Source organism: Lepidothrix coronata, unplaced genomic scaffold, assembly GCF_001604755.1.
Source record: "Lepidothrix coronata isolate B3197 unplaced genomic scaffold, Lepidothrix_coronata-1.0 Scaffold35, whole genome shotgun sequence".
In the NCBI taxonomy this organism is placed as follows: Eukaryota; Metazoa; Chordata; class Aves; order Passeriformes; family Pipridae; genus Lepidothrix; species Lepidothrix coronata.
Window position 1 is genome coordinate 1,914,505 of NW_016690215.1, and position 10,002 is coordinate 1,924,506.

The 10,002-nt window shown below is 37.8% G+C and overlaps 1 protein-coding gene across 4 annotated transcripts in view; it reads left to right on the forward strand.

Moving 5' to 3' along the window:
- Positions 1-10,002, forward strand: part of WWC3 (WWC family member 3) — a 97,328-nt gene that overhangs the window by 39,903 nt on the left and 47,423 nt on the right. For all 4 annotated transcript variants that reach the window (XM_017812328.1, XM_017812329.1, XM_017812326.1 and 1 more), the window contains exons 3-5: positions 700-903; positions 3,959-4,035; positions 5,902-5,981. In XM_017812328.1, the coding sequence (XP_017667817.1) occupies positions 700-903; positions 3,959-4,035; positions 5,902-5,981 (361 nt within the window). The remainder of the gene's footprint in view (positions 1-699; positions 904-3,958; positions 4,036-5,901; positions 5,982-10,002) is intronic.

Sequence of the window (10,002 nt, forward strand, 5' to 3'; positions counted from 1 at the left end):
GTGCATGTGTCCTCCTCAAATGCCTTTGCAGCTGCAAAGAGATTGTTTTGCAGTAACTTTGAAAATCAATATATGTATGGGAAACATTTTGTGGTGGAAACTTTGATTTGTGTTTGAATATAAACTGTTCTAAACCCTGGAAAGTGAAAACATGAGACTGCTGTTTCTTAAAACAAAAATAGAAGCGATTGAAATGCTTTATGGATTCGAGATTAAAATGCTGACTTTTCTGTTGAATTACCTTATTCTTTTTAAGTATGCAGAGACAGTCTCTGACCTTTCAGGATGTTGCACTTGCAAAGTTGTATGTAGTATGATAAGGTAGTTCCAGCTATCTGTAGAGTTATGGGTTAAGCATTGGGATACCTTTCACTGTCCTTTATGGTTCTAGGCTTTTTGGTAGCTCTCAAAATTTTCAAGTTGGCTATGGGGGAAGGTTAGAGCCAAAATACTGTTTTCTTCGCGTTTGCACTAGTTGGTAAAGAAAAGAATCAAATTTAAATGCCTTTTATATTTGAAAAGGCTTTTCCCGTTCTTTCACTCTGCATCCTTTCTTCTTCTCGTCCTAGCTGGAGCAATTTTATGCACTGTAGTGTTAGGTATGTTGGTTCAGAACGGACACAAACAAAATCATTTGTACTTTGTAGCATAAAGTATCTTACAGATTTTTTTTTAATGCTTTTAATTTTTTCTCCTTAGAGCTCACACAAATTGAGGACCCAAGGGAGCAATGGAGAAGGGAGCAAGAACGCATGCTGAAGGAATATTTAATAGTTGCCCAGGAGGCACTCAATGCCAAGAAAGAGATTTACCAAATAAAGCAGCAGCGTTTTGAACTAGCCCAAGAAGAATATCAACAATTGCACAAAATGTGTGAGGATGACAGCCGTTCTTATGCCAGCTGTGAGTTTATAGTCTTTTCTTGATTTTACTCACCTGCCTCTCACAAGATGTGTTGTAAGAAATGTTGTGAAGTATTTCTGTCACTGGATTCTTCTCTGAACGAAGATTCTGACTACAGAAGTGAGGTGCTATCCTTTGACTCTGCTATTTCAGGTCTTTCATTTCCTGTTAGTTCTATTAGAATACAGATGTAACATTTAACAGGGAAAAATATTAACACTAAACTGGGATGTAACACTAAACAGGGATATATCCCAGCTAGCATCTCTACCCATCTTGGAACCAGCTGTAGTGTGCTCTCTACAAGGCAGTGAAGGCAAGACTGAATGTTGCTAGACCAGCCACCCACTTGCACTCCTAAACTCACAGATTGTTCTACCCTCAACATGGGTGGAAACCATCAACTTAGGGGAAAGCTTCTGTAGATCCATGGTCTGTTTAGCAACTTTATAAGGTGTTAGGGGCAAACTGTTGTGGTCAAGGGCACCTCTGACCACAAAGTAGGAAGCAGTATTTCCTTAGTGCACCTCATTCTTGAATGTCAGCCTGTGATATTATTGGTGGTGTAGGTCGTAGAGCTTTGATTTCCTGCCCTTTTCATTTTTCTGAATTCTAAAGATGTTGCACCGCTGTCACAGCTGTTGGCTGGTGCAATAGGAAAAGGTGTCTTTGCCAGAGAGCCAAACATTCGAGTTCAAAGAAGTGTGTCAAGTGGATATACCCAACAGCCACGTGGAAATGTGGTGGAGTTTTACTGTGCTGGTGGCTTTTCAGTGGCTGCTGTGTGTGCTGACATTGTTTAACTGCGGGTTTGATGTTAAATGACAAGTACTTGGTAAGAATGGAAAACTTTGCTTTAGCCTTTTCTGAAAACATTCAAGAAACCTGACTGTGGAGGGGAACTTAGAGCAGGCATGTGTATAGAAGTATTTAGCTACTGATCCACTGGTATTTATTAATCCAAGGTAATTCATATGTATGCCAAAATCCTGTGTTTTTAGGGCTGAAGTATCCCACATGGATTGGACCAAGTATTCTGTTACTGTTGAACTGGGATTCTCATCTATTTGTTTAGTTTTAAATACATGTGTTCTGTGATTTAGTTGTGACATAACTGAACAGTTGTGACTAGTTTTATTTCTCCCTGTTATGTTCAATCTTAAGAAGTATTAAGATTTTTTTCTTACTAAGAAAGAAATCTTTAAAAAGAAATTATTGTTTAAAGTGTGTTTACCTACTGTTTAAAGACTTGGAATAGGATAAAATAGTGTTGTTAGTATTTTTTGAGATTATAAAATCAAAATAGACATTTATTGCAATACCTTTCTAGGAGCTTGGGCTTTTTGTTTTTAAAAAATTTGCAATAGTTCTGTGGAATATTTTGTTGAATTACTTCAGGTGAATATATAGAAAGAAACTCCTCTGGAAGATGAAAATATACTAGAAAAATATAACCTGTTTTTCATATTTTTGAAGCTCTTGGAAAAACAAGTTGCTTGAAGTGGCAACAAAATATGGCTTAAAACAACAAAATTGGAGCTTATCTGTAACAAATGGAAATGCTATGTCAATTGACTTATGTTTCTCAATCTTCTGATAGTTTTGGTTTTTTTAGGTATATCTGGAATTGATAATGAGACTTTGTAAGAGCATTTAAATAAAATCTTCCGCTTGTTTTGAGGTGAAAAAATATTTAAATTTTCTACGGATGTGTTAATATATTTTATATTGGTTTAAGGTCATATGCATCTGTTTCGAGAAAATGGAGCAGGCTGATTTAGCCAGATTATTTTTTTTTAAATTTCCTCTTGGGGATTAATCGTGCTGTCAACTCAAGATTTCCAGAGGCTTCTTCTCCACTTGTTTTTCGTAATTTGACTCCTCCACTCCACTGTGGGATGCTTGCTTCTCCATTTATTGTGCAGAAATAGTAGGCTTCTAATTTGAGTGCAATTACATGACCAAAGTTGGGTGCTTATATTGCGAATATCCTTGCCTCCACTACTACATGTTTCAGGTTGTTGCGTTGAAAGAACTAAAATTTCACAGTGTTTTCCTCCACTTTGCTTGTGGGTGCTACCATTGACTCAGTGTCGTACACTCATGAGTGGGAGGCGTTGTGAGCTCAGCGACTGTGGATTGGCAGGGAGGTGCCCATGCAGCAGTTTTGTGACTCAGTTGTGATCAGCACTGTTTAAAAAAAAAATCCATAGAAAATCCTGGATTTAGAGAATTAGTCCAGGCATGACTACTCATTTTGGCAAGTTCCTGCACGCTCGACATGACCTTGGTGTTGCAGTATTCTTTCGAGAGTAGAAAGGTTCACTGCAGCGCAGACACGGGTATGGGTTTCAAAGCAGCAGCCTTCAGCTCTGCAAAAGGATGGAAGGTCTGACAGCACAACCCCATCCACTCACATACCAGGCATTTTTCAGTGGGCCAGTGCTGCCTTGAGTGGCTCACTCTATAAATCATGGTTGCTCTTGCCCAGCCTCCTCTAGGACCTTTACTTCATCTGTCTAGGCTTTAGCTTGTAATGGCACAGCTTGAAATCATTGCCTGACTCCAGATACACTGTGTGGAGAGCTCACTTGCCAGAGTTTGATCTGTATGTTGGTTCTCTATACTGTTGCTTTAGGAGGCAGCTTTTCTTCCTAGCTGATGTGATTTTGTTCTGACAATTGGGATTTTTTTTATATCTTTAGTCCCTATCATACTGTTAATTCAATATATCTAGGAAGTAGCTAGCAATTGTTAATATTACACAAATTCCTTGCATCAGTAAATGCTACCATCCAGTCATAAAAGCTAGTTGCTTTTAGGAATATGCAGTGCTGCTATATGCAATTATTGTTGTTCAGGACAAAAAAGTTTCAGGTGGGCCAAATGGAAATCTTCAGTTGTACTGTAGCACAGAGGATTATTTTAAAGCCTAATGACTTGTAACTCAAAGAATTTAATGCAACTGTTTATTAAAATAGTGCCACATCTTAACAAGTGTATTAAAGAAGAGCGTTGGAAAAAAAAAATAAAATGCTGTTTTCTATCTGTTTAGCATTCTCTGGATTTTCAACTAATACCAAGTATGACCCATATCAGATTAAAGCAGAAATAGCCAGCCGTCGTGACAGAGTGAGTAATGTTTTTTTAATTTTTTAATTTTGTAAAAATATTAATTATGCATGGGGAAGGGAGGGAGACTGTTTTTTAGCCTTTACACTGAAAGTTGAATGCATTTTTAGAAATATGGTGTTAAAAACCTGCTTTTTTATTCGAGCCTGTTGTTCTGTTAAAAGGACTCTACATTAACTGCATTTCAGTGACTTGCAAAGTAATGCTTTTTCCATGTTACAAGTGTAAACATTTTTGTCACAGATGTCAGAGGCAAGCTCAGCCAGGCTTCCAGAAATTGCTTTCTCTGTGCGACGGCCACAAGTAGTAAATACTCTGCAGCGAAATTCTTTCATTATTAAATGGAGTTCAGTCCCACTCTCTTCATACCATTTACCCATTTTCAGTGAGGTTCCACTGAACTCTAGATTTAGCCACTTATTTGGAAATCTCTTTACAATTCAGTAGACCTGTTGGCCAAATAGAATTTTTTAGCTGATTTGGCCAGAGCTCCTTTTTGAGGAGGAAAAGTTCAAGTATTCTGACAGTGGTAAGCAGTTCAGTAATAAAAATGTTCCATACTTATATATTTATATATTTAAAAAAAAATGGAATCGTGGTTTTGGTACCATGTTTGCTGAAGGCAAAATAGTTGACTTCTTGAATTTATCTCATGATGCTTTAGCACAGAGATAAATCTTGCACATTGGCTTCAAGCAAATTGATCTAACAGACATAAGCAATTATAAAAAGCAGTTTATAGTACTAAGCTCTAGAACCTATTTAAAAACTGTACCTTTCTTTTTCTTAGGGGATAAAATGGTTTTTAGCATGCCAGGTGCTCAGCTCACAAAATAAATAAAAAAATACTTCTCTTCACAGGATAGCGTTCCATTTCTGTTGGAGTGACCACTTTTCACATGAATGCCTCTGAAAATAAATCCCATTCGCCACCCTCCAAAGGCATTTATTCTATCTGTATAGATTTACTACATGCTGACTAGTGTTTGCTTGTTTTACATATTCTAAATGTCAGCATATTCTAAACAAGAAAATAAACCTTATTTCTTATTTATTTAAAGAAAATAAACAGGGTCTTCACTTATATGACTATTTGCCTCTGTTCCTGCATCTTAAAAGAAAATGACCTAATGAGTGAATGGGATAATATGTTCATCCAAATGTGTGCATAGCCATTGAGTTGTTGCAGGAAATAGAATGAAATATGCACTATAAAATATTTGTGTACATGATGTTAAGTGGTGCATTTCTTCATTTTACTTTTGGTGAGCTTGTGAGTTTTTAAAAGAGTTGGTGAGGGTATAGGAGTGTTTTAGAGGCTGGTACCATGAGTTTTGAGGAAAGGGCAAGAACAAATGGGGAAGGGGGAGGGCTACACAGGATGGTGGGACTCTTGACAGTCTTGGATACCCTAGATGCTGTGAAGCCCCTCACACAGGCCAGTTCTGCTGCCAGTAATTTTGTTTTCCCAGATGGAAAAATTATCAGCATTGAATGTTCAGGCTTTTTTAAAGTTGACTAAAGAGTTGAAGACAGTTGAGATGTGTCTTTACTATGAAGGGAGAAGAAAAATTCTATGGATTGAAACATGCTGTTAGCATAACCTATTGGAGATAGAAACACGATAGAATAGATGAAGCAATTGATACTTTAAAAGCTGAATGTCATGACTGCTGTTTGATTGGATCTTATGATATTTGAGAAAGTCCTGTTATTTCAATGCAGATTTTAAAGCAAAAAAAAGGAAGAAAACTTATTACTTCCAGTTTTTTGAAGTAACTTAAAATTTTATATTTAAACCCAATTATTTTTTTATGGAAGTTTCTGTTGCATATTCTTACTTTTAAGTTATTTTGTTATATTCAGCTTTCTCGGCTAAAACGGGAATTGGCACAGATGAAGCAGGAGCTGCAATATAAAGAAAAAGGAGTGGAAACACTGCAAGAGTAAGTTAAGAGTTTGAGGGATTATTATTATTATTATTATTATTATTATTATTATTATTATTACTATTACTATTACTATTGTTATTCTTCTTCTCTGATGGTTTTTTTTTAATTTGTCTTGGAATTAATTTCTTAAACTGTGTTGCCAAAAAGAAAAAGTTAAATGCTTTGCTTCAGACTTTCTACTGTGATAATGATGCAGGGTGAGAGCAATATGAAATGGTGGAAGAAATGTTGGACAAAATTGGTTGGAGTGGTGATTTTATGGATTCCCATGCAAGAACAGTTTTACAGGCCCTGTTCTTTAACTCTTCCTGAAGATATTGTCAAAGTGGAATTGGATTTTTAAAATATTTTCCAAATGTTTTCTGGAAATATCTAGTGCCTGGAGCACAGCCCAGAGCACCATGCTGTGGAGTAGTTTTCCTGTAGCAGTGCCAAGGCTTTCTGGCTGGGCACAGTACTTCTCCTTGGGGGGAAAGCTGTACACCACAACACTGCTGCTTCCTTTTACCTGGTGGTCAGGCCATCTCATTCTGCACAGTATAGCTGACTCGTGCTTGTACTGTAAATCTGGTGGTCTGTGGGACCTTGGATTTTGTTGCATGTGTGCAAAATGACTGCAAGTAAATGTGACTCCTTGTCTTCTCCTAGCAAGGAAAGGAAACTCTGGCAATATGCCACTGCTCCCAGGGCTATTAGGCAGCCCGTGCTCTGTTTCGTGTGTGTTCAATGGTGTCAAAGGTTGTGAAATGGTGTGGTGACACTCTCCCTGCCACTCTTCCAGCAGGACATCAGATGAGAACTGAGTGACTTCCATCTGTGTGCTGCTTAGTCACCTACACATGTAGCACATACACAGGATTCCTGCTGGGATAGGGTGAGAGGTTGCCAGGCCATAGAGAAGATGGCAGGTAAACACAGGTTGTTGTGACTTGCAGATCTGTTCAGCGAGGCCAGGGGCTAGACCAAGAGCTTGAACAGCACTTGGATTTGCCTTGGATATGTGGCTGTGCCTTTAGAAATCTTGGCCTTTTTTCCAGCATGCATATGAACGAACTGCCTAATGCAGGAGCTTCCTGCAAATGTTGGAACTGTTGCATGTCTAATGCATTTTACAGCATAAGTACAGTATCTGCAGAAACATTTTGAAGCTTTGGATTTATCGCATTGGTGCTAAAAAGCATGGGCTCACACTTTCACTTCAGGAATTCTAACAAAGTTCCAGGGATCCTGGAGCAGTTAAGCTGCTTATTTTCCAGCTTTGATTTTGATTGGTACTACATTAACAAAACAATATAAAGGGAGATATTCAGATTTTACTTTTAAAGAAGAGGGAGTAGCCCATGCACTTCATATTTTTGGTGTCTTTGTTTTTTGTTTGTTTGTTTGTTTTGTTTTTGGGGTTTTTTTGTTTGTTTGTATTTTTAAATCAGCATATGAGGCTCCTTTGTTTTATAAAGCATTTAAAAAGTTTCAGAGAAGAAAACTTGTTCAACCAAAATTCTTCATTGCCAGATATAATGTAATAATTTTCAGGCATAACTATGTTTTTATTGAAGCATTTATAGGTAGTTAGGGGAATTGTTAATGTGTGATATTAACTGAAAATTAGTAAAATAAAGCACTCAGAAATATTTGCTGTTTCGATATACTAAGTAATATTTTATGTATGATCAATGTCTCAGTATGGTGACCTAGATATGTAAGCAGTAACAGAACAAATGCAATTTTGTCTTAAGATTCTTACTCGTATTTTCTTTGAGTAAGAATTGCCTTGCCTTTTCTGCTTTCTTTATTTGTTTTCCTTCTTCTGGTTTTTGGGTTATTTTAAGGGTATAGGTTCAATTGTTTTATAAAAGGACTAACCACTTGACTAGGATGATGAAAGTATTTGAAGGCCATTTGAAACTCAAGATTGTTTTAATTAGTATAATTCATTTAAGATAGTCCAGCAAAGTAGTGCAACTTTTTGAGAAGTAAAGTCTGCAAATGATTAAGAATACAAATGTTAATCTTGGATATAGCCCAAGTCAAGTTGCCCATGCTACAGGATGGGGTTATAGTAGAGACATTCAAGAGAGGAATTATTTTAAAGCATATCTGATTCATCAGTGGGTCTCTGTAATCATGTAGTGTACAAGTTCAAGCATGACAACTTGGTGCTTCAGTGCTGCCATTGCTGCTGTTGGTACAGTCACAGTCTGTTCCATCCATGCACTGGGTGGCACTTGTCATTGCTTGCTGAAGCTGGGGAGAACCTTTTGCCTGTGTGTTGTCTGGAATTGCAGTGAATTTCTCTCAGTGTTTGTGCCTTGCTGAGCTCTGCTCTCTGCAGTAACTCCTTTGCTTGTGAAAGAGACTTGTGGTTTTGTTTTTGGTTTGTGTTTTTAAGTAATTTCTTTATTTTCCTTTCTGGTGAGATATGTGCTTTCTTTTGAGTATTTTGCTTCTAGTAGGAAGTGAGCCAATTTAGAGAGTACTTGCAGTGAAAACTGAAGAGAGGAGTTTCTCTCCTTGTGTAGTCAGTAGGCAAATCAGGCTAAAAGCCTAACTGTGCTCTAGCTTTTCCCTGGGTGATCTCTCCTCTAGCTCTTGTATTTGTCGGGAGAGAAGGGTCAAGTACCAAGGCTGAAGTAGTTTAGTTTTCGCATATCCTCAAAGTAAGTATATGGTCTAAAAACATATTGATTGCTCCTTCTTTAAAACAATAATGCTGATTTCTGCCTCTCCCTCCCCTTTTTTTAAAGGTTATTGCATCTCAGACATTTCTCACTTTTGTTTTGTTTCCTAAAATTTTGGTCTGTGTAATTCTTCTTCCTCTTTGTGCTAGGTCAAATCTTCAAGTAATGGCCAGACTGCAAATGGCATGCATCCTGTTCAGGTTTTTTAAAGCCATGTTCATCACTTTATTTCAAGTATAAGCCAAGAACAATACTGGGAGCTGTCACACTTGGGGCTTAACATCTGGCTGAATGTTTGCTTTGAAAGTCTTACCAGAATGGCATTATGAGCGGTATTGGAACCTGCTGCCATGTGACTCCCTGTGCAACCTTTCCTGGGTATAGTTCTCAGAGAAGAGACAACTTTTATGGTGATGGTGGTTAGGTTGCTCAGTATTTCCATCACTTTATGTTGCTCTCTAATTCAAATGCCTTTGTTAAATACAAATCTCTTGCACTGACATTTTCCATGTACAGTGTCTGCCTTGGACTGTGTTTTGTTTTCTGTTCTTTTTAATTTTAATAAAATGGCTTAACCATCTTTGAAGAGAACAAAAAGAAAACAGAACCACAAAATGACTAGAGAGAAGTGGGGTTTTGTGAGGGGAGACAGGATTGAAGGTTTTTTTGATAACTTTACAACTTCAATACAGCCAAAATTTCAGTCTTTGTAGTGCTGCTTTTATCAGGGCTGTACTTTCTACAGTTTCATCTATATTTGGCAATGTTGTGATAAACCTTTGGACATCAAAGTTTGTGTTTGTCCACTGGAGACTTTCTAGAGCTCACTGTTTAAAGCCTGCAGAGATCCCCTCCCTGCAGGAAGGTGTTCCTCAGCCTTTGCCAGTGCCTTTGCCCCAAGGTGTGTCTGATCCTGTCACAGTCCAGAGTTACAGGGTTAAATATGAGCCTTTTCTGGAACAAATTCCTTCCTCTGGCCTGACAGCAGTTCCTCCTCCCCTGTGTTTTCAGTGACCCTTCTGCTCCCCGGCAGGAATTTTGGAGGAAGAAGGCATTTAGCAACAAAGGAAATGAAAACTTGGCCAGTTGGCCATGAGAGCGAAGTGAACGCTGTGAGAAGTTGGGAGTGACAGGGAATTAGGACTGGCTAAACAATTTGTAGCTACAGGCTAATTTAGAGGATAGAAGACCTGACAAAAGCTTTAGAATCAGATTTTAACTCAAATACAGACCTGTGCTTTGGTGAGGATGGGGGAGTCTTGAGTATTTGAGAGCACATGGAGGAAAATAGAAGAACACAGAATCTGCCCTATACGGCTGAAACATATTAATAGTCT